The 24,809-nt window shown below is 43.7% G+C and overlaps 1 protein-coding gene across 1 annotated transcript in view; it reads right to left on the reverse strand.

The window, feature by feature from the left end:
* The window catches only part of cdh23 (cadherin-related 23), a 674,096-nt gene that overhangs the window by 203,854 nt on the left and 445,433 nt on the right, over positions 1-24,809 (reverse strand). The window contains exons 32-35 of the mRNA XM_060854138.1: positions 16,262-16,411; positions 14,720-14,848; positions 10,499-10,627; positions 5,136-5,363 (exon numbers count right to left, since the gene is read on the reverse strand). Of these exons, the coding sequence (XP_060710121.1) occupies positions 5,136-5,363; positions 10,499-10,627; positions 14,720-14,848; positions 16,262-16,411 (636 nt within the window). The remainder of the gene's footprint in view (positions 1-5,135; positions 5,364-10,498; positions 10,628-14,719; positions 14,849-16,261; positions 16,412-24,809) is intronic.

Consider the following 24,809-nt stretch of genomic DNA (forward strand, 5'->3'; position numbering starts at 1 on the left):
GTAACTCAAGGTGCTTTGTGTACAAAGATGAAAGGGAGGGAGTGGCCTAGTGGTATTAACATTTGACTAACGATTTAGCAGAATCCTGACCTGGGTTCGAATCCCACTAAAAACCAAAAGGACTGTGAACGCTATAAGTCAGGAATAAAAACTGAAATGTTTGACCCTCCCTCTGAGGAATGTTAATTCTGATTTCTCTTCACAGACCTGCTCAGCTTTTCAAGCAACTTCTATTTTTGTTCAAATGCTGCTATGTAAATGGTGGAATATGATTTCAATCTGGAAATAAGAGTTTAACCATGAATCCATTGCCGATTGTCAGAAGGGAGGGAAAACCGTCCTGCAAGAAAATCTGCCATTCTCATCTGGTCTGGCCTACATGTGGCTTGAGACCCAGAGCGATGTGGTTGACACTGGACTTCTCTGTGGGATGGGCAATACCTGCTGGCCTAGCCAGTGACACCCACGTCTCAGAAATGAATTTTATAAAGTCTAAACTTGCTGCTCCTGTAATGCAGTTCCCAAAGATGAGACAGCACAAGTAGATAACCTGGCTGTGGATATTAGTATGAATACAGCACAGGAATAGGCCCTTTGGCCATCAGGCCTGCACTGATACTTAATGCCTGACTAAACTGAAAACCTTTTGCCTCCGGACAGTCTGTATTCCTCAATTTCTTGCCTGTTCATGTATCTGTCAAGATGCATCTTAAACATTGCTGTAGTGTCCACATCCTCTGGCAGCACATGACAGGCACTTACCAACCTCTGTGTAAAAAAACCTGCCTCTCACATCTCCTTTTGTTTTACCTTAAGTCTATGTCCCTGAGTAATTGAATGTTTTACCCTGGGGAAAAGACTCTCAATATCTCTTCTTTCCTTGCCTCACATCATTCTGTAAACTTCTGTCAGGTTGCCCCTCGGCCTCTGACGTTCAAGTGAAAACAAACCACGTTTGTCCAATCTCTCCTCATAGCTAATACTCTCCAAACCCGGGGCAACATCCTGGCAAACTGGTTCTGTATCCTCTCCAAAGCCTCCACATCCTTCCGGTAGTCTGGCAACCAGAGCTGTACACAATATTTCAAATGTGGCCCAATGAATGCTCTGTACAGCTGTAACATGAACTGCCAATTTTTATACGCTGTGCCCCGAATGATGAACGCAAGCATGCCATACGCCTTCTCGATCACCTTATTCACTTGCATTGCCACTTTCAGTACAGTTTGGAGCGTGGAAAGCATACTGAAATAGAGGGGATTGTGTATTTCAATCTCCCTTCATTTCATTTCAAAATGATGCAGAGAACTGATTAAATCATGGACCGGGAGAATTCTCCCAATAGCTAAACAGTCACCAATGCACCTGCTTCCAAGGCTTCTGTGAAGGGATCAATAAAATACCAACACATTAAAAGTTCCTTTATTTTCTGCATATATGAGCGAAAATAGAAACTGTATTCTTTAGTTATTAATTAGCATTATTCATGTGAAAGGTATTCATGCATGAAGTATTCCCCCAGTCCTAAACTACTCATGACATGCATTGAAACCAAGGTGAGTTCCTTTTTACCAGAATGTAACTTTCATTTTGTTTAATACTTGCTTTTATCTGTTTTCACGAGCACACTGCCACTTGCTGTTGCAGTTACAACCGCCTGTTCACTTACCTCAGTTGAAACTCTGTCACTTTTCCAACTCTCATACAATCTTCATGTCCTGAGTCTATCTGTCAGAGTGCATCTGACTCTAGGATGAGGAGCAGGAGCTGTGTTCAAGGGAGGGAGAGGTGGTTTGGCCTTTGTGTGCTCTGGTATGCTGGGAGCTGAGCAACATCTGCTGCCAAATGAGTCTTTTTCATGAAGTTGTTCCAGTTGGAGCCATCATACAAGCCTCCCATTACCAGCTGCTGGCGCTGATGTTCAACCCCACCCTGCCCATGCAAACAGTCTCAGAACACATCGAGTCATAGAGATGTACAGCATGGAAACAGACTCGTCGTTCCAATTCGCCCATGCCGACCAGATATCCTAACCTAATCTAATCCCATTTGCCAGCACCCAGCCCATATCCCTCCAAACCCTTCCTATTCATATACCCATCCAAATGCCTTTTAAATGTTGTAATTGTACCAGCCTCCACCACTTCCTCTGGCAGCTCATTCCATACATGCACCACCCTCTGAGTGAAAAAGTTGCCCCTTAGATCTCTTTTATATTTTTCCCCTCTCACCTTACACCTGTGCTCTCTAGTTTTGGATTTTCCTTACTCTGGGATAAAGACTTTGGCCATCCGACCTATCCACGCCTCTCATGGTTTTACAATCAGGACTGGAAGAGAAGGGGTTTCTTCTCTTTCAGAGCACAGGGAAGTGAAGAGGAGACATTAGAAAACTATACAAAATCATAAAGAGTCTTTAATTAGAGGGGATTGGCGAAGGAACTAGAAGTACACAAGAAAACCTACTTGTCAGGCTTGCACTTACTGACTGTAGCTCCAACTTCAACATTATAATCCCAACCAAACTAATTTCCAAAATCCGAATACTAGGTCTCAGCTCCACCTCTGCAACTGGATCCTCAGCTTCCTGACCCACAGATCGCAATCAGTGAGGATAGACAACAGCACCTCCTCAAAGACAATCTTCAACATTACCACCTCACAAGGCTGTCTATTCAGCCCCTTACTATACTCCCTGGACACTGACGACTGTGTGGCCAAATTTCGTTCAAACTCCATTTACAAGTCCGCTGATGACACCATCGTCATAGTGTTATGAAACAGGGTAAACCCTCCTGCTTAATTTAAAACCACCAACACAGAAAAGATTTACCCCGTGCAGTAATCTGTAAAAATTCAAGTGGCCAAGAACTATGTAAAGTAAAAATTAACAACTTTATTTCTTAAAGTATAACAGAGAATAATTAACTAACCACTATTTACAAATTGTTTCTCTAACTTATCTTTTACCTTCCCTTCTGTAATACTAGTCTGATAAAACTTCCAATTAAGATTTACAAAACAACACTTCTTATCTCAAACCAGGCAGCTGTAGATTCCTGTCTTTGGATATTCCTGTGTCTTCTTTTCTCCTTGTTAGGAATTTCTGCATGATAGGTTACTGATCGAGAAGGTACTCTTCAGAGAGATATTTTTTTCAAGCAGCCTGTTACATGTTAGGACTTGGTAGTTCTCCTCCCAACTGTTCAATTATCCCCCAATCTTATACCCAGAGCATCAGATTATGTGACTGGTTTTTAACATTGTCAATATACGAAATTCAAACTAGATTGGAAATTGATATTTTTCGGGGTATAATTTAAACCGATTGGCTGCATTTGAATTTGTTTTTGTCTCCAGGCAATGAACTAATTGAGTTGTTTGCCCCAGTATTACATACATTGTTTCCTTATTGAGAACACTTTGGTGCTGTGTCTGCTGCTTTTAACTCTCTTAAAGGTACACCCACATCTTCGTAACAATAGGCCAGATTTCAAGCAATGGTGAGACAGAATGCAGGAAATTGATAGAGTGTTCGGTGGTGTGATATAAAGATAACAATCTCATCCTCAACATCAGCAAAACTAAAAAGCTGATCATTGACGTTTTCAGGAAGCAAGGAGGAGGACACCTCCTGTCTGTATCAACGAAGCTGAGGTGGAGGAGGTAGAGAACGTCAAGTGCCTAGGAGTGACGATCACCAACAATCTGTCCTGAACCATTCATGTTGATATGACGGTCAAGAAGACTTCTTTTTTTTCTCCGGAGGTTAAAGAAATTCAGGATCTCCACAAGGACCCTCAACAACGTTTATAGATGCACCAGTGAAAGCATTTTATCCAGATGCATCACAGCTTGGTAAGGCTCAGCCGAGGACCATAAGAAGCAACAGAGAGCTGTGAACACAGCCCAGCCCATCACACAAACCAACGTTCCATCCATCAAATCCATCTATACTTCTTGCTGGCTTGGAAAGGCTGCTAATATCACCAAAGACCCCTTCCATCCCGGTTATAATCTCTTCCAACTTCTTCCTTCAGGCAGAAGATACAAAAGCTTAAACATGCACCAACAGATACAAGAACAGCTTCTTCCCCGCTGTATTTACACGCCTGAATGGACCTCTCAAAGTTCTACTCTAATGCTGATCTTACTTTTTGAGCACCTTCTTTGCAGCCATGACCTTGTATTCCTTGCTCTGTTTAATTACCCTGTGAGCTCTGTATGGTATGACATGACTGTGCTGCATGCAAAACAAAACTTTTCACTGTACTTAGGTACATTTAACAATAATTAATCAAATCAAATTAAATCAAATTGTGTTTTCTTTTACACATAATAAAGTTTTGCGATCTGTGAGGGTTGCCTTGAAAGAGTTGGGAAATTATCATGGTATGATCTCTCCTCGAACAGGCTGTTTTACCTAATGTGGCAATGATTATCTTTTGTAAGATAAGAAACTGGTGTGGTTACAGCGATATTGAAGCATCCAGCAAATGTTGTTCCAAAGAAGGGTCACTGGACTTGAAATGTTAACTCAGTTTCTCTCTCCACGGATGCTGCCAGACCTGCTGAGTTTCTCCAGCAATTTCTGCTTTGATTTCCAATCTCTGTTATTGCGCATTTCCAACACTGTGATTTTATTTGAGAAGTTTGCTACAGTACTGTTTATTGATACGTACAAATGTCACATTCGCAGGCACTGAAGTATCTGAGTTAACACCAGGCCATTAGGTTATACAGACGAGCATGGTTTCAGTCAGGGGTCATGCTTCAAATGACCCTGGGATAAAATTTATACCTTCAGGTCTCATGCTGTGATGCAGTGATTTTATCACAAACATATGACTTAAAGGGAAATCTGTGAGACATAACTCAACCATTCAATTATAACGTTCAAAAGGAACTTGGATATCTAAAAGCAAATGTCAGAATATGCATCAAGAGCCCAGAAACAGTTGAACCAACTGTGAGACATATCAGTGCACTAAAGATATTACTGAAAGGTTGTTCCAGTCGTTCTGATTGGATAACCTGTGACCAAGTCGCTAGCACAAGCATGAAGGACTGAGTGGCCTCCTTCTGTGCTGCTGTCATTCTAGACACGCCCGGGGTACAAGAAGGAAGAACACTTACTGAGAGTGAAGGTGTCCCATCGTCTTCTACTGTTACCGTCAGCTTGTAGAAGGCCTGTCTCTCCCGATCTGGCGGAGACGGGCGTGTGACAATCTCTCCCGACAGCCTGTCAATCCGGAAGGTGAGGTCCTCATTACCGTGGGTGATGTAGTAATAGAGCACGGCATTAAGGCCAGTGTCCGCGTCCGTGGCTCTCACTCTGGTCACTGAGGTACCTCCTCCAACATTCTGGAAAGTGCACAGAAAGTGTTAACAAGAACCCAGAAAAGTGACAGACACATCCCAGCAGCTGCCACACTGTGGTTAGTTTGGGCACTTTCTTAAGAGGGTAGCATGCCTTGAATAATGAGGAGCTGAAAGGATTAAAGTTTGACGATAAATAGAAAAAGTTTGGGTTTTGATGCCCTTCTGTTTAGAAGGTAGAGGGGCAACTTTAATCATACTATTAGAATGATTTCTGGGTTTTCTGGGGTTGGCATGGAGAAGCTATCCTATAATACTGGAACTGACACTATCCTAAAATTTGAGCTCAGCTATCCAGGGGGAGAGGTAGTAGAATCATGTTGAAAAGGCTGTTTATTTGTTTGAGATCAATTGAAGGCCTTAATATGGAGACAGACAGGTTCCTGTTGGTTAAGGGTGTCATAGTATTTGGATGAAAGGTGGCGATATTGACTTGATGGGCTGAATTGCCTCTTATATTTTGTGATTCTCTCTATATTATGATCCTCAGAGGTGGAGTTGAGGTATCGGATAACTGAGGATCTGCCTCATTTTTTTCCTGTTCCTGTCCTTCCCTTCCAGTAAGACAGTGGGGTATTGGTAATGTCTCTGTTCCAGTAATCCAGAGGACTAGGCTAATGCCCTACAGAAATGGGCACAAATCCCACCATGCCTGCTGGTAGAGTTTAAACCCTATCAATAAAGTTTTGTCTTTTTACCAAAGGAGTAGATTTTGAAGGCCCATTGTGTAGGTGGGAGGGCGGGAAAATCTCTCCCAAGGAAGAGAGTGATGAATGAGGAATCATGGAGTCATAGAGATGTACAGCACAGAAACAGACCATTCGGTCAAACCCGTCCATGCCAATCAGATATCCCAGCCCAATCCAATCCCACCTGCCAGCATCTGGCCATATCCCTCCAAACCCTTCCTATGCATATACCCATTCAAATGCCTCTTAAATGTTGCAATTGTACCAGCCTCCACCACATCCTCTGGCAGCTCATTCCATACACGTACCACTCTCTGCGTGAAAAAGTTGCCCCTTAGGTCTCTTTTATATCTTTCCCTTCTCACCCTGAATCTATGTCCTCTAGTTCTGGACTCCTCTACCCCAGGGAATGTCTATTTATCCTATCCATGTCCCTCATGATTTTATAAATCTCTATAAAGTCACCCCTTAGCCTCCGACGCTCCAGGGAAAACAGCCCCAGTCTGTTCAGCCTCTCCTTATAGCTCAGATCCTCCAACCCTGGCAACATCCTTTGTAAATCTTTTCTGAACTCTTTCGAGTTTCATAACATCTTTCTAATAGGAAGGAGACCAGAATTCCATGCAATATTCCAAAAGTGGCCTAACTAATGTCCTATACAGCTGCAACATGACCTCTCAACTCCTGTACTCAATACTCTGAGCAATAAAGGAAAGCATACCAAATGCCTCCTTCACTATCCTATCTACCTGCGACTCCACTTTCAAAGAGCTATCAACCTGCAATCCAAAGTCTCTTTGTTCAACAAAGGTATCGACACTCCCTAGGACCTTACCATTAAGTATAAGTCCTGCTAAGATTTGCTTTCCCAAAATGCAGCACCTCGCATTTATCTGAATTAAACTCATTCTTCACATGGAATGAGAATGGAGCAGAATGGATAGGCTGAAGCTTTCTTTGTTGATGTGGAGGTGCCGGTGTTGAACTGGGGTGGACAAGGTCAGAAATCACATGACACCAGGTCAGATGATCAAAGGGGCAGTACTCTGAAAGCTTGTGATCTCAAATAAACCTGTTGGCCTGTAACCTGGTGTCGTTTGACTTCTGAACTTTTCTTTGTTGACTTCAGAGATCTCCTATGTAGTCAATGTTCAGAATCAGATATGTGTGTGCCCACTGTGTGGGTGTGTGACTGTGTGTATACCAGCGTGTGTGTGTGGGTGGGGAGAAGTGGGGAGAGTTGGATGATACTTCCTGACTTTTACACCATTGGAAAAACTTTGGCTACGTCAATCTGACGTCCCCTGAAATTTCTGCACGTTCTCAGTTTGCAAAATGCCCTGCCAGTAAAAACATAGTAGCACCCAACTGAACACATTAAATATGAACAGTTGGGATGGAATGACTGGCAGGGGGACTCTGTGTGCGTTTTTCACATGCCTACAGCCCCATGTGTTTGGGCATGTCAGGAATTATTCTCGAGGGATTTACAGATTGAAAATTGACCTGTTTTACTGTGTTATATTGGGATGGGACTTGAACCCTGAGTTTCTGGGTCCGTGGTAGAGATGCCATTTAATGCATCATAATGTCTCTATTTTTTAACTTGGAATATATGTATTCACAGAATGAAACATTACAGATATGTATCTCCTAACTCAACTCTGATGTCCACAATTCTGGATATTCCTGATGAAGGGCTTTTGCCCGAAACATCGATTTCGCTGCACTTTGGATGCTGCCTGAACTGCTGTGCTCTTCCAGCACCACTGATCCAGAATCTGGTTTCCAGCATCTGCAGTCATTGTTTTTACCTCTCTAATGTCACAAGGCCTTTTTAGCAATCAGATGTAATTTACACCATATGGATTTCATAAACTAAAGCCTGTTGGATTTGAAAAAATTGTCAATAGCCAAGATTTGAGCATGATTCTAAGATTTCAACCTTCAAGTTAAATGTTACCACCTTCCCTCACTACTTAAAGCATAAAAATCACACAACACCAGGTTATAGTCCAACAGGTTTAATTGGAAGCACTAGCTTTCGGAGTGTCGCTCCTTCATCAGGAGACAATCACCCGATGAAGGAGTGACGTTCCGAAAGCTAGTGTGCTTCCAATTAAACCTGTTTGACTATAACCTGGTGTTGTTTGATTTTTAACTTTGTACACCCCAGTCCAACACCAGCATCTCCAAATCATACTTAAAGCATGAAGTTGATGCAAAGACAGGAAAAACTTCCAATCCTTGGTACATCCCTTTCATCGCTTGATTTATACGAGAATGCAAATCACAATGTTTCTTTTCCGATTTGTATTCTAATTATCGTGGTTCGACAGTAGACTGCATCACAATTCAGTGTGGAAACTTAACAACCTTGAAATAAAGGACAAAGTTTAATGTTTGTTCATCAAAAAATAATCAATTGGAAAAAAATGGTCCTTTTTTGAGCATGCATAATGTTGAACTGCAAACAGGTTTATAATGCAGGCAAGAAGCAATCAGCTGTGACACTCTAATCTGGAGCAGAGGGGTGTGAAATTCTCTCCTCAGGTGTGAAATTAGAGAAAGCAGATGCTGTTTGTGTTCAAGGCATTTCATGTTAAAATGTAAAAAAAAAGCAGTCAATTTTCTGCATAGAAATAACCTGACAAGCAGCGAGCTGAAGTTTGAGGAGCAAAACCCTTCTCAACGTCTTGATGTTTGGCTGCTGTGTTTTGCAAATGTCACTGCTTCACTTGCTACTGCTGGAGAGAGATATCCTTTCCAACAACTTAGCTCTCAACTCTCCCCTGATACTTGTCTTCTCCAACAGCAAATACTGGCCAGACTTGAGCCAGGTATGTTCATGGCATATACACAGATTCACGGGCAAGGGACAGTTATCAGTTAATAACTGGATTGTATGTAAAGTGAAACAACTGGGACACTGACAGGAGGCCGAGGTAAGTTATATTGCATCCTGTAAATAAACCAACTATCAAGCCAGTGATCCAATTAAAAAAAGGAACTGGCAATAGTCCAACTTGTTTTTTTTGGTCCACTGAGATTATAAATCCTTGTGGTGGGGATTTGGGGGTGGGGTGGGGTGGGATGGTGGGATTCACAGTCTTTTGTCCCTCTTGCTGCATGTGTTGAAGAGAAGCAATATCCCTTCAGTCATTATCACTGAAAACAGATCACCCTGGCTACTCATGTCCTCTCTGCGAGACTGTCTTGTGTGTTATTGGGTTGCTGGATTTGCCCGTGAGCAACAGTGAGGTCTTGTGCCTCAAATGTATGTAAATACAGTCTTATATGTGTAAGAGTTGTCTTTGGTTTGTTTGGATCAAGTCAAACTCCAATGTTTGTTTGTTTCGTTGACACACCATTGAACAGAACCAAACTGCTTTCATGACTATGTACATATACAAAACTATTTTTATGAATAAAGTATATTTTTGAAAAGAAAAATAGTGAGCCCTTGTTATAAAAGGCTTCTTTTTATTCATGGATGAGGGCGTCTCTGGCTAGGTAACATTTATTGCCCATCCCATTGGGTAGTTCAGTGACAACCACATTGCTGTGGGTCTGCAGTTCCATGAAGGCCAGACCAGGTAAGGATGGCAGATTTCCTTCTCTAAAGGACACTAGTGAATCAGATGGATCTGTCCCCAATACTCAGCAACAGTTACGTGATCATCAATGGGTTCCTAATTTGAGATTTTTATTGAATTCAAGTCTCACCATCTGCCGTGGCAAGATTTGAACCTGGGTTTCCAGAATAGTATCTGGGTTTCTAGATAATATCACTGGGCTATTGCCTCCCCTTAGGGCTATTCTCAGGATACAATAAAGTGCTAATAAATTTGAGTTTTTAACTTTCTTTCGTTGATGTTTCGGATACAGGCAAATCTTCTCCCAGCTCTTACACTCTGATTGTTGCATTCCTAAGTCCTCCTTCACTGAGCACTGTCAACATCCTATTCCCTCAGATTTCACATGGAACCCCTTTGTCCCTTCCATCACTGACCCTGTCGCCAAATTTTAATTTGCTTTTCAGCTCTTCCCTTTCTCTCCTTCAGCCTTTCACTATCTTTTCCATTACAATGTGTTTTCTCCTCATTTCCTAAGTGATCACCTCAAGTTTACTTTTAAGACATGTGCCTTAATAACACAGTGTGAGATAGTATTACCAAATCAATGTGGGGGCTAACAGAAGCCGGGTATGTTCGGTACAATAATTTCCATTAACCTGTTTAAAATATCCCATAAGGTCTGGATCAACTCACCAGGCAGGATCTAAGTTTGATTAAGTTACGAAGATCATTGTTAGCAATGCAATTTAAACTTATCAATTCATGCATGTACAGAAATGTTTAGTAGATCTTTGCTTCAGTTTGTTCCATTAACACCTAATGTTTACACAGAATCCCGTACAGCAGACTTTACCTCATAAATGCTGATGTTGTAGCTTCCAGCGTTTGCGATAACTGGGGCATTGTCATTGACATCGATGGCTGTGATGGTTAAAACGTGATTTATCCTCCGAGGACGCAATCCATTGTCCAAGGCTTGAATCTGAAAGAAAAGGAAATGTCACATCCTCTAGCCCAGTAGGCATTGTTTGCTGCTGCTGGGACCCCTGATGGGCTGAATGTTCTGGGAGTCAAAACCCACTATTTTGCAAGCTAAGACAATAATGTTTAAATGACCAACTGAATCCGTGGCTAAATTGCCTGACTTTGACTGATATCTAGGGCAAAATAAACTCATACTAAGTTTAAATAATAAACAAAGAAAACTCCAAAACATATGATAAATCAGTGTACTCTTTAACAAGTGGAAAAATAAATTATCAGTTACTACAATGCAAACTTAAGCTATTCCCACTTTAAATCCTAATATGCACCTTCATTTATAAATAGGACAGACAAGACTGATGATCCTGCAGAAATACTATGTGTGGAAACAGACACTTGTGGATCAAGAGTTCAAACCATGAGGTGACTTTCTCATAGGTCCTTTAGATTAGATACCCTACAGTGTGGAAACAGGCCCTTCAACAAGTCCACATCAACCCTCCGAAGAGTAACCCACTCAGACTCATTGCCCTACTCCCTACTAAAGCACCTAACACTATGGGCAATTTAGCCTGGCCAATTCACCTAACCTGCACATCTTTGGACTGCGGTAGGAAACCAGAGTACTTGGTGGAAACCCACACGGACACAGGGAGAATGTGCAAACTCCACACAGACAGTCTGCCCAAGGCTGGATTCAAACCCAGGTTCCTGGCGCTGTGAGGCAGCAGTGCTAACCACTGTGTCACTGTGCTGCCCTGGATGCCCTGTGGTTTTCAACTGCAGAAGATCCTCAATTCTGAAGCTGGTTGGTTGGACCTAGGTCTTTGCTTAAGTTAGACATTCTTCTTTTCAGTGTTTTTGAGTACTGCTTTTCTTCTGCTCACCGAGGATGAGAGAGACAGAGACCTGGTTTTCCAGAGTTCTGAGTGAAACTGCCCACGCTCAGTTCAGTAACAAACCGCAACTTAATTCCAAAAGCTTTTGCCAGGCAGTTTTCCAGCTCAGCAAGGCTCCTGGTGTCTGCTTCTCCCACAAAACTATCAAATCTAGCAATTCCAAATAGTTCATTCTCTGTAACACAGCAATGTTCAAATGTCCATTTTCCCCAGTTTATATTTCCAAAGAAATACATATAGATTGGATTAGATTCCCTACAGTGTGGAAACGGGCCCTTCGGCCCAACAGGTCCATACCGACCTCCGAAGAGTAACCCACCCAGACCCATTTCCCTCTAACTAATGCATCTAACACTATGGGCAATTTAGTATGGCCAACTCACCTGATCTGCAACGGGGAGAATGTGCAAACTCCACACTATCACTCAAGGCTGAGAATCGAACCCAGCTCCCTGGCGCTGTGAGGCAACAGTGCTAACCACTGAGCCACCATGCCACGCCAAATATAACCCTGCAGTGATCTGGTGTTAATCTCTCTACTTGTGTTCATTCAAGAAAATACCATTCTTAAATAATTTCCTCAACAAAGATACTATTATCCTCAGGACTCTTCCCCCATTGGTCACAATAACCTCAGTGGAAGCTGGCAGGTTTATCTGGGTTCCTCTCAATTTCCACCCAAGTTATGCTGCCTGTTTAGAAGAAGGTTCAAGGGAATGAAGACCATAAGACATAGGAGCAGATCATTCAGCCCATCGAGTCTGCTCCGCCATTCAATCATGGCTGATAGGTTTCTCAGTTGTTGTTGAAAAGTGCGATGCTGGAGAAGCACAGCAGGTCAGGCAGCATCTGAACAGCAAGAGAGTCAACCTTCCGGGCATAAGCCCTTCATCAGGAATGAGAAGCTTCTCAACCTCATTCTCCCATTTTCTCCCTGTGGTAACACAGTTTCCATGCTTTGGGAATAGCCATACTGGAAACAAGACTCCAAGGATGGTATTTACATCTCTTTTGCCACGAGGTAATTGGAACAAGGGATTTCATGGGAATCACAGTTTGGAGAACTGTGGAAATGATTGGAGCAGTTAGTTTATAATTAACATCTAAATGCATGCAATGTCTAAATTAATCATCCCAACATGTGACATGAACAAATGTGGGGTGAGAAGGAATGAAAGGCAACAAGTATAACTCATTCACAACTTGATATTCAAGAACCTATCTATCTCAGTCTTAAATATACTCAATGACCTGACCTCCACAACCTTCTGTGGCAATGAATTCCATATATTCACCTCTCTCTGGCTGAAGAAGTTTCTCCTTATCTTGGTTCTAAATGGTTTTCCCCATTACTCCAAGGCTGTGTCTTCAGGTCCTAGTCTCTCCTACCAATGGAAATATCTTCCCAACATTCACTCTGTCCAGGCTATTCAATATTCTGTATGTTTCACTTAGATCCCCCTTCATTCTTCTAAATTCCATCAAGTGTCTAAATCCATGGCTCAAAATCTCAAAACAAAAACAAAATATGAGGATTTCTGAGGTAGTCACTGGACCCGAAACGTTAATTCTGATTTCTCTCCACAGATGCTGCTGGATCTGGTGAACCTTTTCAGCAATTTCTGTTTTTGTTTCTGATTTCCAGCATCTGCAGTTCTTTCGGTCTTTATTTTGCTTAAAAATATCGACTGTTTTTAACATCAGGGCACGTCAAAAGGTGTATCACAACACATGAATATTTTTCTCTGGGCTTCCTCATTGTCCTTTGCATCTCTCTGTCCCACACTCAGGATCAGGGACCATAACTGACTGCCCCTTCCCAACACCCCAATTATGGGTCTTTTACTCTTCCTCAGCCCAGCTGGGGTCATTCTGATACCCAAGGGTCAGCTAATTACTAAATCCATTCGGAGCAGCTTTTGATGAGAATGTTTCCTGCTGAGTTGTGTCTGGTACTATATGAGCCCAACATTAGTGATATTGTTGCTAACGGGTGTAAACTGAGGCAGCTTTCCAGAATCCAGAATGGAGATCATTAAAGGCTGGGGGGAGTGCCCATTAGGGCATGTTGCTAAAAGAGTACTGCTATCAATAGGAGTATTCAGTCCATCAAATCTGCTCCTCCACTCAATGAGATCATGGCTGCTCTGGTAATACTCAACTCCATTTTCCTCATAACCCTTGATTTTCTTACAGATTGAGAACATAATACTAGGAGCAGGAGCAATACAGCCCCTCAAGCCTGTTCCATCAATCCATCCAATCTCAGGGTGGTACAGTGGCTCAGTGGTTAGCACTGCTGCCTCACAGCATCAGGGTCCCAGGTTCGATTCCAGCCTCGGGTGAATGTCTGCGGGCAGCTTGCACATTCTCCCCGTATCTGTGTGGGTTTCCCCCAAGTGCTCCAGTTTCCACCCACAATTCAAAGATGTGCCGGTCTGGTGGATTGACCATGCTAAATTTTCCATAGTGTTAGGTACGTTAGTTAGGGGTAAATATATAGTAGGAGAATGGGTCTGGGTGGGTTGCTCTTCGAAGGGTCAGTATGGACTTGTTGGGCCGAAGGGCCTGTTTCCATACTGTAGAATATCTAACCTAATCATGCCTGATCTCAACTCCACTTCCTGCTGACTTTCCAAAACCCTTACTTCCCTCAATCATTAAACATCTTCTATCTCAGCCTTGAATGTACGTAATGACCCAGCCTCGACAGCTGTCTGCAGTAAACAATTCCACAGATTCACCACCCTCTGAGAGAAGCGATTCCACCTCATCCCTGTCTTCAATGGGTGACCCCTTACTTTGAGATTCCTCTCTGTGGTCCTAGGGTCTGCCACAAGGTGAAACAACCTCACCACAGTTGTCCCGCCAAGATACCCAAGTATATTCCAGTTCTGGACTCGAATCGTTAACTCTGTTTCTCTCTCTACAGATGCTGCCAGACCTGCTGAGTTCCTCCAGCACTTCCTGTGTTTGCCCCTCGTAATCTTGTCTGTCCTGATCCTTCTGAAGGATGTGCATAAGAAAAAGACAGCTCTTGTTGCTTTTGAGCTGTGATGTCACCAGTGAATTGCTGAACATCAGTGAGAAACCTCACTGAATAAACAAGGACCAAATACATGAACTGTCTTCATGAATCTCTGACCTTCACCTTTGATAACTGGCTGCACAGTGACAGCCACTGAACTTACAGTCAAAACATATCGATCATTTTGTTCTCGATCCAAACGTCGAGCGAGGTAGATCTCTCCGCGGCTACCATTAGCCGTGCTAATCCTGAATGTTTTGTTTGTATTTCCAGACAGAATGGTGAAGTTAACCTGCAGTATGTAAAAACACAACATTGTTTTTGCATGATAAAAATGGAAACAGATCATTGACATCTTAGGTTATAAAGTAAACTGAGAGAATGGTATTCAGAGCTCATAGCCTTTGCAGTATCCAGCCATTTCTGAATGGCACGCGGAGTGAATTAAAGTAATTAAAACCTCGGATCTGTGATACTGGGGACCACTGGAAGAGGCCGAGATGGATCCTCCCCTCGGCATTTCTGGCTGAAGGTTGTTGAGAATTTAGCCTGATGTTTCGCACTGATGTGCTGGTCTCCCCCATCATTGCAGATGGGGCTGAATGAGGAGCATTCTTTTACAATGAGTTCTGTAACTTTCTGCACTGTTCATGATGGGTTTCCTGATTGTCCTCTCACTCTCTCTCTATCATCCCCTCCCACCCACCATTGCTCCCAGGTTGATTCACAAGGTTGACACGGGCAATGCTGAAGTCAACTTATTCCTTTACCGTTCATGTCTATATTTCAAATCAACCCGTTATTACTCACATCGAGATGTTATTACACACCCTTGGAAGCATGTGTGTTATTAATCTTAAGCCTGAAGCATGGTTGGAATACTCTCCTGCTAACCTGATCTGGCCTATGGTCCAAAGACTTGCTTTCATGCAGTCATCGAGACGAACAGCATCAAAACAGATCCTTCGGTCCAACTTGTCCATGCCAACCAGATATTCTAAATTGATCTAATTCCATTTGCCAGCACTTGGCCCATATCCCTCTAAACCCTTCCTATTCATATACCCAACCAGATGCCTTTCAATGCTGTAATTGTACCAGCCTTTACCACTTCCTTTGGCAGCTCATTCAATACACTTGCTCCGCTTAAAAAAATTGCCCCTCGGGTCCCTTTTAAATCTTTCTCCTCTCACCCTAAACCTATGCCCTCTAGTTCTGGACTCCTCAACCCCAGGGAAGAGGCTTTGTCTATTTATCCTATGATCTTATAAACCTCTATAAGATCACTCCTTAGCCTCCGACACTCCAGGGAAAATAGCCCTGGCTTCTCCTTATAGCTCAAATCCTCCAGCCATGGCAATATCCCCGTCAATCCTTTCTGAACCCTTTCAAGTTTCACAACATCTTCCCATTAGCAGGATACACAAACTGAATGCATTATTTCAAAGGGGGACAAAACAATGTCCTGTACAGCCACAACATGACCTCCCAACTCCCTTACTCAATGCACTGACCAATAAAGGCAAGCGTACCAAACACAGAAACAATTTTGAGGGATGTAAAGGTCGAGGAGAGCCTATTTGTTATCAGACTTGGAAGATTCCTGAGGTTAACAGCTTTTTGGCCGATATAACAGGTTCCGGATGCAAGCCAGGTAGAAAAATCCTGTTCTGGAATAACATGCTGAGAATGAGGTGGTACTCACCATTGCGTTCCTCCCTGCATCCAGATCATGGGCAAAGACAACAGCCACCCGCTTCCCAACAGCAGCATCCTCTGGAATCTCCACGGAGGAATCGGAAGTGGCATCAAACACTGGGCTGTTGTCATTTTCATCTTCAATGGTAATAATCACCTGTTGGATTATAAATGAAGTAACAAATAAAGGCAGAGCCCATTAGGGGAAATATTCACTTAATTCATTAAACATGCTTTACTGAAAGTGCACGGATGTTTCCCTGTTCCTGTTTATTCCCTACTTGGATGGGAATATGAGAATTTCTTTCCCTCACGTGTGAAAAGCATTGCGAATATCTTCACAAATTTCGATGTGGAGGAGCCGGTGTTGGACCGGGGTGGACAAAATTAAAAAATCACCCAACACCAAGTTACAGTCCAACAGGTTTATTTGGAAGAACTAGCTTTCAGAGCGCTGCTCCTTCATCAAGTGGTTGCGTGAAGGAGCAGCGCTCCGAAAGCTAGTGCTTCCAAATAAACCTGTTGGACTATAACCTGGTGTTGCAGAATTTCAAACTTCACAAATCTCGGTTCACCTTTTTAACCAGACTTCCATACAGTACAGGATTAGTGGTGCTGGAAGAGCACAGCAGTTCAGGCAGCATCCAAAGTGCAGCGAAATCGATGTTTCGGGCAAAAGCCCAGTATAGTTTAAAGGATAATTGTAATCAATTATCTTCACTCCATCTTGTTTTAAGTTCATTCAGAGTTGCATGTATTGCATGCTGGGCCAGCATTTATTGCCCATCCCCACGTGACCTTGAGAAGGTAGTGCTGAACTGCCTTCCTGTACTGCTGCACTCCATGTAATGTTAGAAATGCTGGAAAAAAAGTGACAATAACAGAACGGCAATTTATTTCCAAGTCAGATGATATATGACTTGGAGATTGAGCTTGCAAGGGAGTGGTATTCCTACGTCTCAGCCGCCCTCTAGGTGGTAGAGGTGGTGGATTTGGAAGGTATTGTTCTGAGAAATCTTCGAGTAAAAAGTGAGGTCTGCAGATGCTGGAGATCAGAGCTGAAAATGTGTTGCTGGTTAAAGCACAGCAGGTCAGGCAGCATCCAAGGAACAGGAAATTCGATGTTTCGGGCCAGAGCCCTTCATCAGGAAGTGTCACAGCCCTTCATTTCCTGATGAAGGGCTCTGGCCCGAAACGTCGAATTTCCTGTTCCTTGGATGCTGCCTGACCTGCTGTGCTTTAACCAGCAACACATTTTCAGCATTGTTCTGAGAAACCTTGGTGAGTTGTTACAGTGCATCTTGTAGATGGTACACATTACCTGATGGGCTGGTAATTGTCTGGGTTGGATCTGCCCTGCTTTGTGTAAACAAATTACATCAATATTTGGTCTTGTTGTCACTGCATGACAGCAGCTTGGCTAGGAGAGCAGCAGGCTCTGGAGTTTAAGTTTTGCTGGAATATTGTAGGGGATCATATCAAATACCTACTGCCATTTTCGAATATCACATGAAGTGAATCAAAATAGTTTAATAATTGGCACCTGGGTATTGGAGATCTCAGGAGGAGGCTGAGATGCACCATCCACTCAGTGCTCCTGGTTTAAAACTGTTGCAAATGCTTTACCTTATCTTTTACAGAGTTGTCAGGCACTCCCATCTTTGAGGATTGGGAGATATGCAGATCTTTCTATCACAATGAATTGTTTAATTGTCCACAGCCATTTGTGACATGATGTGACAGGACTGTAGAGTTTAGCTCTGACTGTTGGTGTGGGATTACTAGGCTTAATGTTGCTTGGTCTTGCAGTGAGTTTTGTGTCTGGCAGTTTCACCAGGTTGACACCTTATTTTCAGGTATGCCGGATGGTGTTCCTGGCCTGTCCTCTCCATTGAACTAGAGTTGATTCACTAGCTTGATGGTAATATTCGAGGGGGGGATATGTAGGACCATGAGGTTATAGATTGTGTTGGAAGTATGATTCAGCTGCTGATGATGATCCACAGCACCTCATGGATGCCCAGTCTTGAGATGCCACATACACAGGGTAATGGTCGATGGTTGCTTTTGTGAATAGAACAAATTTTCCAATAGTATTCCCCAGGGTCAGTGTTATGTGCATTGCTGGCTGAAATACATATTTATGATTTAGAATGTGGGAGGCATGAATGAAAAATTTTCAGATGATAAAAAATGAATCATGCGGTTGATAGTTAAGAGGATGGCGGTCGATTGCAAGATGATATCAGTCATTTATTGATTGGGTGAAAGTGGCAAACGAAACTCAATGCAGGAAAATGTAACATTGTGCATTTGGGGAGGACACACATGGCAAGGGAATACACAATAAACAGGTGGGATGGAGGAAGTGAGAGAACTTGGAGTTCATATCCACAGGTTCCTAAACATAGCAGGATAGGCAGAGAAGGCATTAAAGAAGGCCTACAAGATGCTTTCCTGCATTACATATATTTAATACCTGACATAAAAGCAGGAATGTAACATAGAAACACTATATAACACAGACAGACAGACAGACACACACACACACACACACACACACACAGTCATAGACACAAACACACACATAGACACAATAAAACACACAGTCAAAAACACACACTTAATCAATGTAGAAAGGAGGTTTCCTCTCATGGAAGAATTTAGAATTGGGGTAACTATTTTTACAAAATCAAGAGTTACTTATTTCAAACGAAGATAAGGCTAAATCTTTTTTCTCAGATGGTTGAGAGTCTTTGGAACTCTCTTCCTGAAAAAGCAGAGGAAGCAGACTCCTTGAATATTTTAAAGGACGAGGTGGATAGATTCCTGTTCAGTAAGAGGTAGGTGGGAGATCGGCTATGATCTTATTGATTGGTAGAGCAGGCTGAGGGGCTGAATGGCCTATTCCTGCTCCTAGTTTGTATGTTTGCGTGGATAGGAAGGACATAATGGCTCGAGAGAAAGTACAGAGGAGATTTATAAGAAAATTGACAAGGCCTGAAAATTGCAGCTTTGACGGAAGATTAGATAGGCTCAGGTTGTTTTCCCTTGAACAGAGAAAATTGAGGGGTGACTTAATCAGGGCATACAGAACAATAAGGAGGTTGGATACAGTGCTCAGGGAATGATCTCCAAGAGGAGGGATAAATTATCAGGTGGAGCAGATTAGGTGATTACAAGAAGAAACAGTTTTTACCCAGAGGGTGGTGGGGGTTTGTAAGTTACTGTCCAGTTTAGTGGTTAAGACAGAAACCCCCAATTCCTCAAACAGAATCCTGGATCCGACCTTGAAGTCCTGGAACCTGCAAGGCTATGGGACTGGGCTGGAAGGTGGGATTAGAACCGGCTGGCTAGTTTATTTAGTTGGTGCATGCCGACTCAATGGACTTAATAGCCTCTTCCTGTGCTGTCACTTTTCTATAGCTCTGTGGTTTGAAATCAATACTGACCTGTACAGGATCCCTACAGTGTGGGAGCAGGCCATTCAGCCCATTAAGTCCACAGCAACCCTCTGAAGAGCATCCCACCCAGACCCACCCTATAATTCCCACTGCTAATGCAAATGTTTGGACCATGGGAGGAAACCGGAGCACCCAGAGGAAATCCACGCAGATACAGGGAGAATGTGCAAACTCCACACAGACAGTCGCCTGATGCTGGATTTGAACCAGCGTCCCTGGTGTTTCGAGGCAGCACTACTAACCATTGAGCCACTGTGCCACTCTGGGTGTAATGGAGGATGTCCTCAATGTGAAGGAAGTATTTGTTTCTATGAGAGCTGTGTGGCTGTCACTCTGACTTGGACTGTCATGAACATATTTGTCTGGCTGATAGACTGGTGAGTACACTTTCCTCCCCACCACCAGCTGCCACATGCCTGCCCATGTCCTTCAGTTGTAATGACTCACCAGCTGTGGTGCTGCCAAGCCACTCTTCCTTGATGAACATTGAACTTAACATGCGTCCTCTGCCCTGGCCATCCTCAGTACCTCCACCAACTGGTGCTCACCATGGAGGAGCACTGATTCATCAGCAGAGGGATGAGGGAGTGTGCTCGGTACATGGTATTCAGCAGGAGGTTTCCTTGTCCATGTTTGGCCATGAGACGTCACGGGGTTGGAGTCAATGATGAGGATCTGCAGAACAACTCCATTTCCAGCTGCAAACCACTGGGCCAGCATCTCGGGGACAATGAGAGTGATGTCTGTGACATTTTCTGCATCTCACCTCCAGGGAGGAAGTTGGCCAAGTGTGCAGGAGGTTGGGGACGGAGAATGTACTCAGTTTGTCTGTCATGTATGAATTTTCAAAAATGCATTTGTGGGATGTGGCCAGCATTTATTGCCTGTCCCTAGCTGCCCTTGAGAAGATGATGGTGAGCTGCCTTCTTCAACCGCTGCTGCCCACCTACTGTGGGTTGGCACACAATGCCATGAGGAAAGGAATTCCAGGATTTTGACCCAGCGACGGTGAAGGAATGCCGATATATTTCCAAGTCAGGATGGTGAGTAGCTTGGTGGGGAACTTTAAGGTGGGGGTGTTCCCATGTGTTTGCTGCTTGTCATTCTAGATGGAAGTGGTCGTGGGTTTGGAAGGTGCTGTCTGAGGATCTTTGGTGAATTTCTGCAGTGCGTCTTGTAGCTGGTACGCACTGCTCGTAATGAGTGTCGGTGTTGGAGAGAGTGGATGTTTGTGGATGTGGTGCCACTCAAGTGGGCTGCTTTGTCCTGGATGGTGTCAAGCTTCTTGAGTGTTGTTGGAGCTGCCCCCATCCAGGCAAGTGGGAAGTATTCCATCACACCCCTGATCTGTCCAGTCGGTCACAACCACACAGTCCTATTACACGGCCGTGTATCGCATTGTCATTTTCAGTGTCTTGGGTCAATGTCAGTAATCCATCTGAGGGGTTTCATTCCTTTGAAGCAGACTTGGTCATGGGACTGAGAACTTGCTTGGCCATTTAAGAGTAGGGACTGGAGTCACATGTAGGTTAGGCTAGGTGTGGACAGGAGATTTTCGTACCCTGAGGAGCATTAGGATTTTGATAGGAATTTCATGGTCATCACGAGACCAGCTTTTTTGTTCAATTTCCAGGCTGCTACAAACTGAATTCAAATTTCACCATCTGCTGCGGTGGGATGCAAACCCTCAGTCTCTGGATTAATAATCCAGTGACATTATCATAAAGTCACTGCGAATGTTCTCCATGCACAGCAATCAGCATCAACACCACCTGCTCCAGAGGTCACTGCCACTCACGGACTTCAGAGACCCACGTAATTGGAAGGAACATTAGACGGAACACTGGCCACCTCTTTCCCTTACTATCAATGTGAAGCACTGTCGAGTTCTCAGTTCTCAAATTATTGTTTTTAGATGTTCCTCTGTTGCGTTATACAATTTGGAGGCAAGGATAGAAACCTTGGCATGCATCATGCTGTGACAAATGAAGGCTCGTCACGATGCTGGCGTGCTGAGATCGTGCTGAACATGGTCCAGTAAGGCATCTATCACCTGATACCACACCATCTGAGGGCCGAGGGTGAAATTTGAATTCAGTTAATAAGGGAAAGAGGTAGCCAGTCTAATATTCCTTCCAACTACATGGGTCTCTGGAGTCCATGAGTGGCAGTGACCTCTGGAGCAGGTGGTGTTGATGCTGATTGCTGTGCATGGAGAACATTCACAGTGTATTCCAGATGCCACAGCCTGCTGAGTGAAAATACTTTTCCCCACATCCCCTCTGAACCTCCTGTCCCTTCGCCTAAAACTTTCCCCTCTCATGACTGACCTCTCAACCCAAAAAGAACAGATGCTCTCTATTCACCCTGTCCATAGCCCTTATAATCTTGGAGATAGGTTTGCGCGCTGAGCTGGAAGGTTCGTTTTCAGACGTTTCATCACCATACGAGGTAACATCTTCAGTGAATGAACCCCTTATAATCTTAGACACTTCAATCATGTCTCCCCTCAGCCTTCTCTGCTTTAAAGAAAACAATCCTAGACTATCTAATCTCTCAATAGAGCTCAATTTCTCCATCCCAGGCAACATCCCGGTGAAAAATGAGGTCTGCAGATGCTGGAGATCACAGCTGAAAATGTTTTGCTGGTTAAAGCACAGCAGGTTAGGCAGCATCCAAGGAATAGGAAATTCGATGTTTCGGGCATAAACCTCCCCGGGATCCCTTCCAGAGCCTTCCCAAGCCTCCAATCTGACCATATTCAGGACAAATAAGCAAGAACCCTGCGGTCAATGGAATGGAGTTACTTGGACTATGGGAGTGAGATTCAGAGCTCCGAATGCTATGAATGAAGGTAATAATGAAGGAGGTTCCTTCAGCCAGTTGTCGGTGACAGGAAACTTCTGGATGCCACAAGACAGAATGAAAACAGAAAATGCCCCTTTGTACCATGTTGCAGAAGACAGATAAATGGTAACACACACACACACACACACACACACACACACGGAGCAGCTTATTTTGTCACACAGAAACACCTGAAAGTTCACCAAATTCATCCACACATTAGAAATCAATTCTTAAGGTGCAAAATGTCTGTGATGGAATGAGACCACTCAACCCTCCATGTTCCTGCCAGCTCTCCAGAAGATGCTCAGCTGGTGCCACCCCACCCCACCCCACCCCACAGATACGCTCTCTACACAACTGCGACCGAATCTGCCTGCTTTACACTCGGTGCAATCCAAGATCAGTCTATGTTTTGTGATTCTGTAGATGAACTGGAATCCCTTAATAAATGCAGAATGTTTCGGCAATGACGTACAAACATTTTTAGTGCTGCTGTAACATTGCTTCATTCCCGGTTCATAGAATCCCTACAGTGTTGAAGCAGGCCATTCGGCCCTTCAAATCCTAACCACTGCTGCCATTATTTCAGCACCAGCTGTTGGTTTTGATTCTACCATTGCCTCTGACTGTAACTTCCTGACCCATCTTTTGCTTGTCACTCATTCCAGTGCCTCATACCATCGCCTCTGTTGTCTGTTATCATTTCTGCCTTCCTCCTTCTCTCTGACCTTTTCTGCCAGTGGCAATGACCTGAAGGTGGGGGAAATGGGAGATGATCATTGACTTCAAAGCAAAACTGGGGTCAAGGGTGTGGTGCTGGAAAAGCACAGCAGGTCAGGCAGCGTCTGAGGAGAAGGAGAGTCGATGTTTCGAGCATAAGCCCCTCATCAGGAATGAATCAAAGCGAAACTGGATGGCCACTTGAGGGAAAGGAACTTGCAGGGCTGATAGAGCGGGGGGAATGGGACTGACTGGATAGTGAAGCAGAGTGCCAGTATGGACAAATCACCAACCTCTGTGCTGTAATCATCCTATTACAACTTCAGCCCATGTTCCATGCCCCCCCCTCTCCCCCCCACTGCCGTTACACCTCAATAACGTTTTGACCCGAATGAAATGTCAACAGGCCTGAAATGTCAACTCCCATTTCTCTCTCGGCTGTGGCCCATACAGGGGGACACGGGCCAGGGTCAGAAGGCGATGGGTATTTTTTTGCTGTTTCTGGGTGCAAAGATACAGGCTGAACCTCTGGTGCAGGACTGAGGGAGTGCAACATGGCAGCAGGCACGTCTTTTGAGTGAGAAGTTCCCCGGAGGTCCTTTCTGCCCTCACACGTGAATAACAAAAGATACTACGGCGCTACGAAAGGGAAGAGCAGGCTAGGAATCAGCATTGTAAGAGCTAAATATTTCATATATTGGAGAGAGAAACAGACTTATCGTTTTGAGTTCAGTATGACTCGAAGACAGGAAACAAATGGCGGCTGTAAGAGCTGCTTCCTTTTTGAGGTATTTTATGCATTGGAGGTGATTTCCTCAAATTTCAGGAACAGCATTTACTGTCTGATATGCTGCTGCATTGTTTTGGAACTTTGGGGGAAAAAGATCAAAACAACAGCACTGTTAAAAGGAGGAAGACAGACAAAAGGCAGCGACCACATGGTCAGTGAGGGAGAGAAGGAAATAAACTGACACTGCTAACTGTGAATCTGCATAGTCACTGCCTTTGTTGTTTGAATTCATGTATCTCTGGACATTGAAGTGCATCTAGGAAAAACTAACGAACATTGAAATTCACAACTGACCTTGCAGGAACCTGTGTAGGAGAGCTCACAACACGGGAACAGAGAAGTGCACAGTTTTTAAGTGTAACCTTGCTGTAAGTCTCGAGTAGTGAGTAGAGTGGGATGTTTCTTGATTATATGTTTCATTGCAATCTGTCTCTTGATTAAATTTTAAAAATATAGACCCTAAGTACCAAGTTCATCTGGAGCACTGTTTTTTAGAGCAAAAAGGTGGTGCTATTTTCTGGCTCTGTAGATTACGAAACAGCAAAGATGGCCTTTAGCAGAGTGATGTGCTCTTCCTGGTTCAGAGTGGTGCTGGAAAAGCACAGCAGGTCAGGCAGCATCCGAGGAGCAGGAAAATCGACGTTTCGGGCAAAAGCCCTTCATCAGGAATAGAGGGGGTTGCAGTGAGAGACTCACTGAGATTCTTGTAGTGAGAGGAGGAAAACTTCTTC

This window comes from Hemiscyllium ocellatum, chromosome 43 (assembly GCF_020745735.1).
Source record: "Hemiscyllium ocellatum isolate sHemOce1 chromosome 43, sHemOce1.pat.X.cur, whole genome shotgun sequence".
NCBI lineage: Eukaryota > Metazoa > Chordata > Chondrichthyes > Orectolobiformes > Hemiscylliidae > Hemiscyllium > Hemiscyllium ocellatum.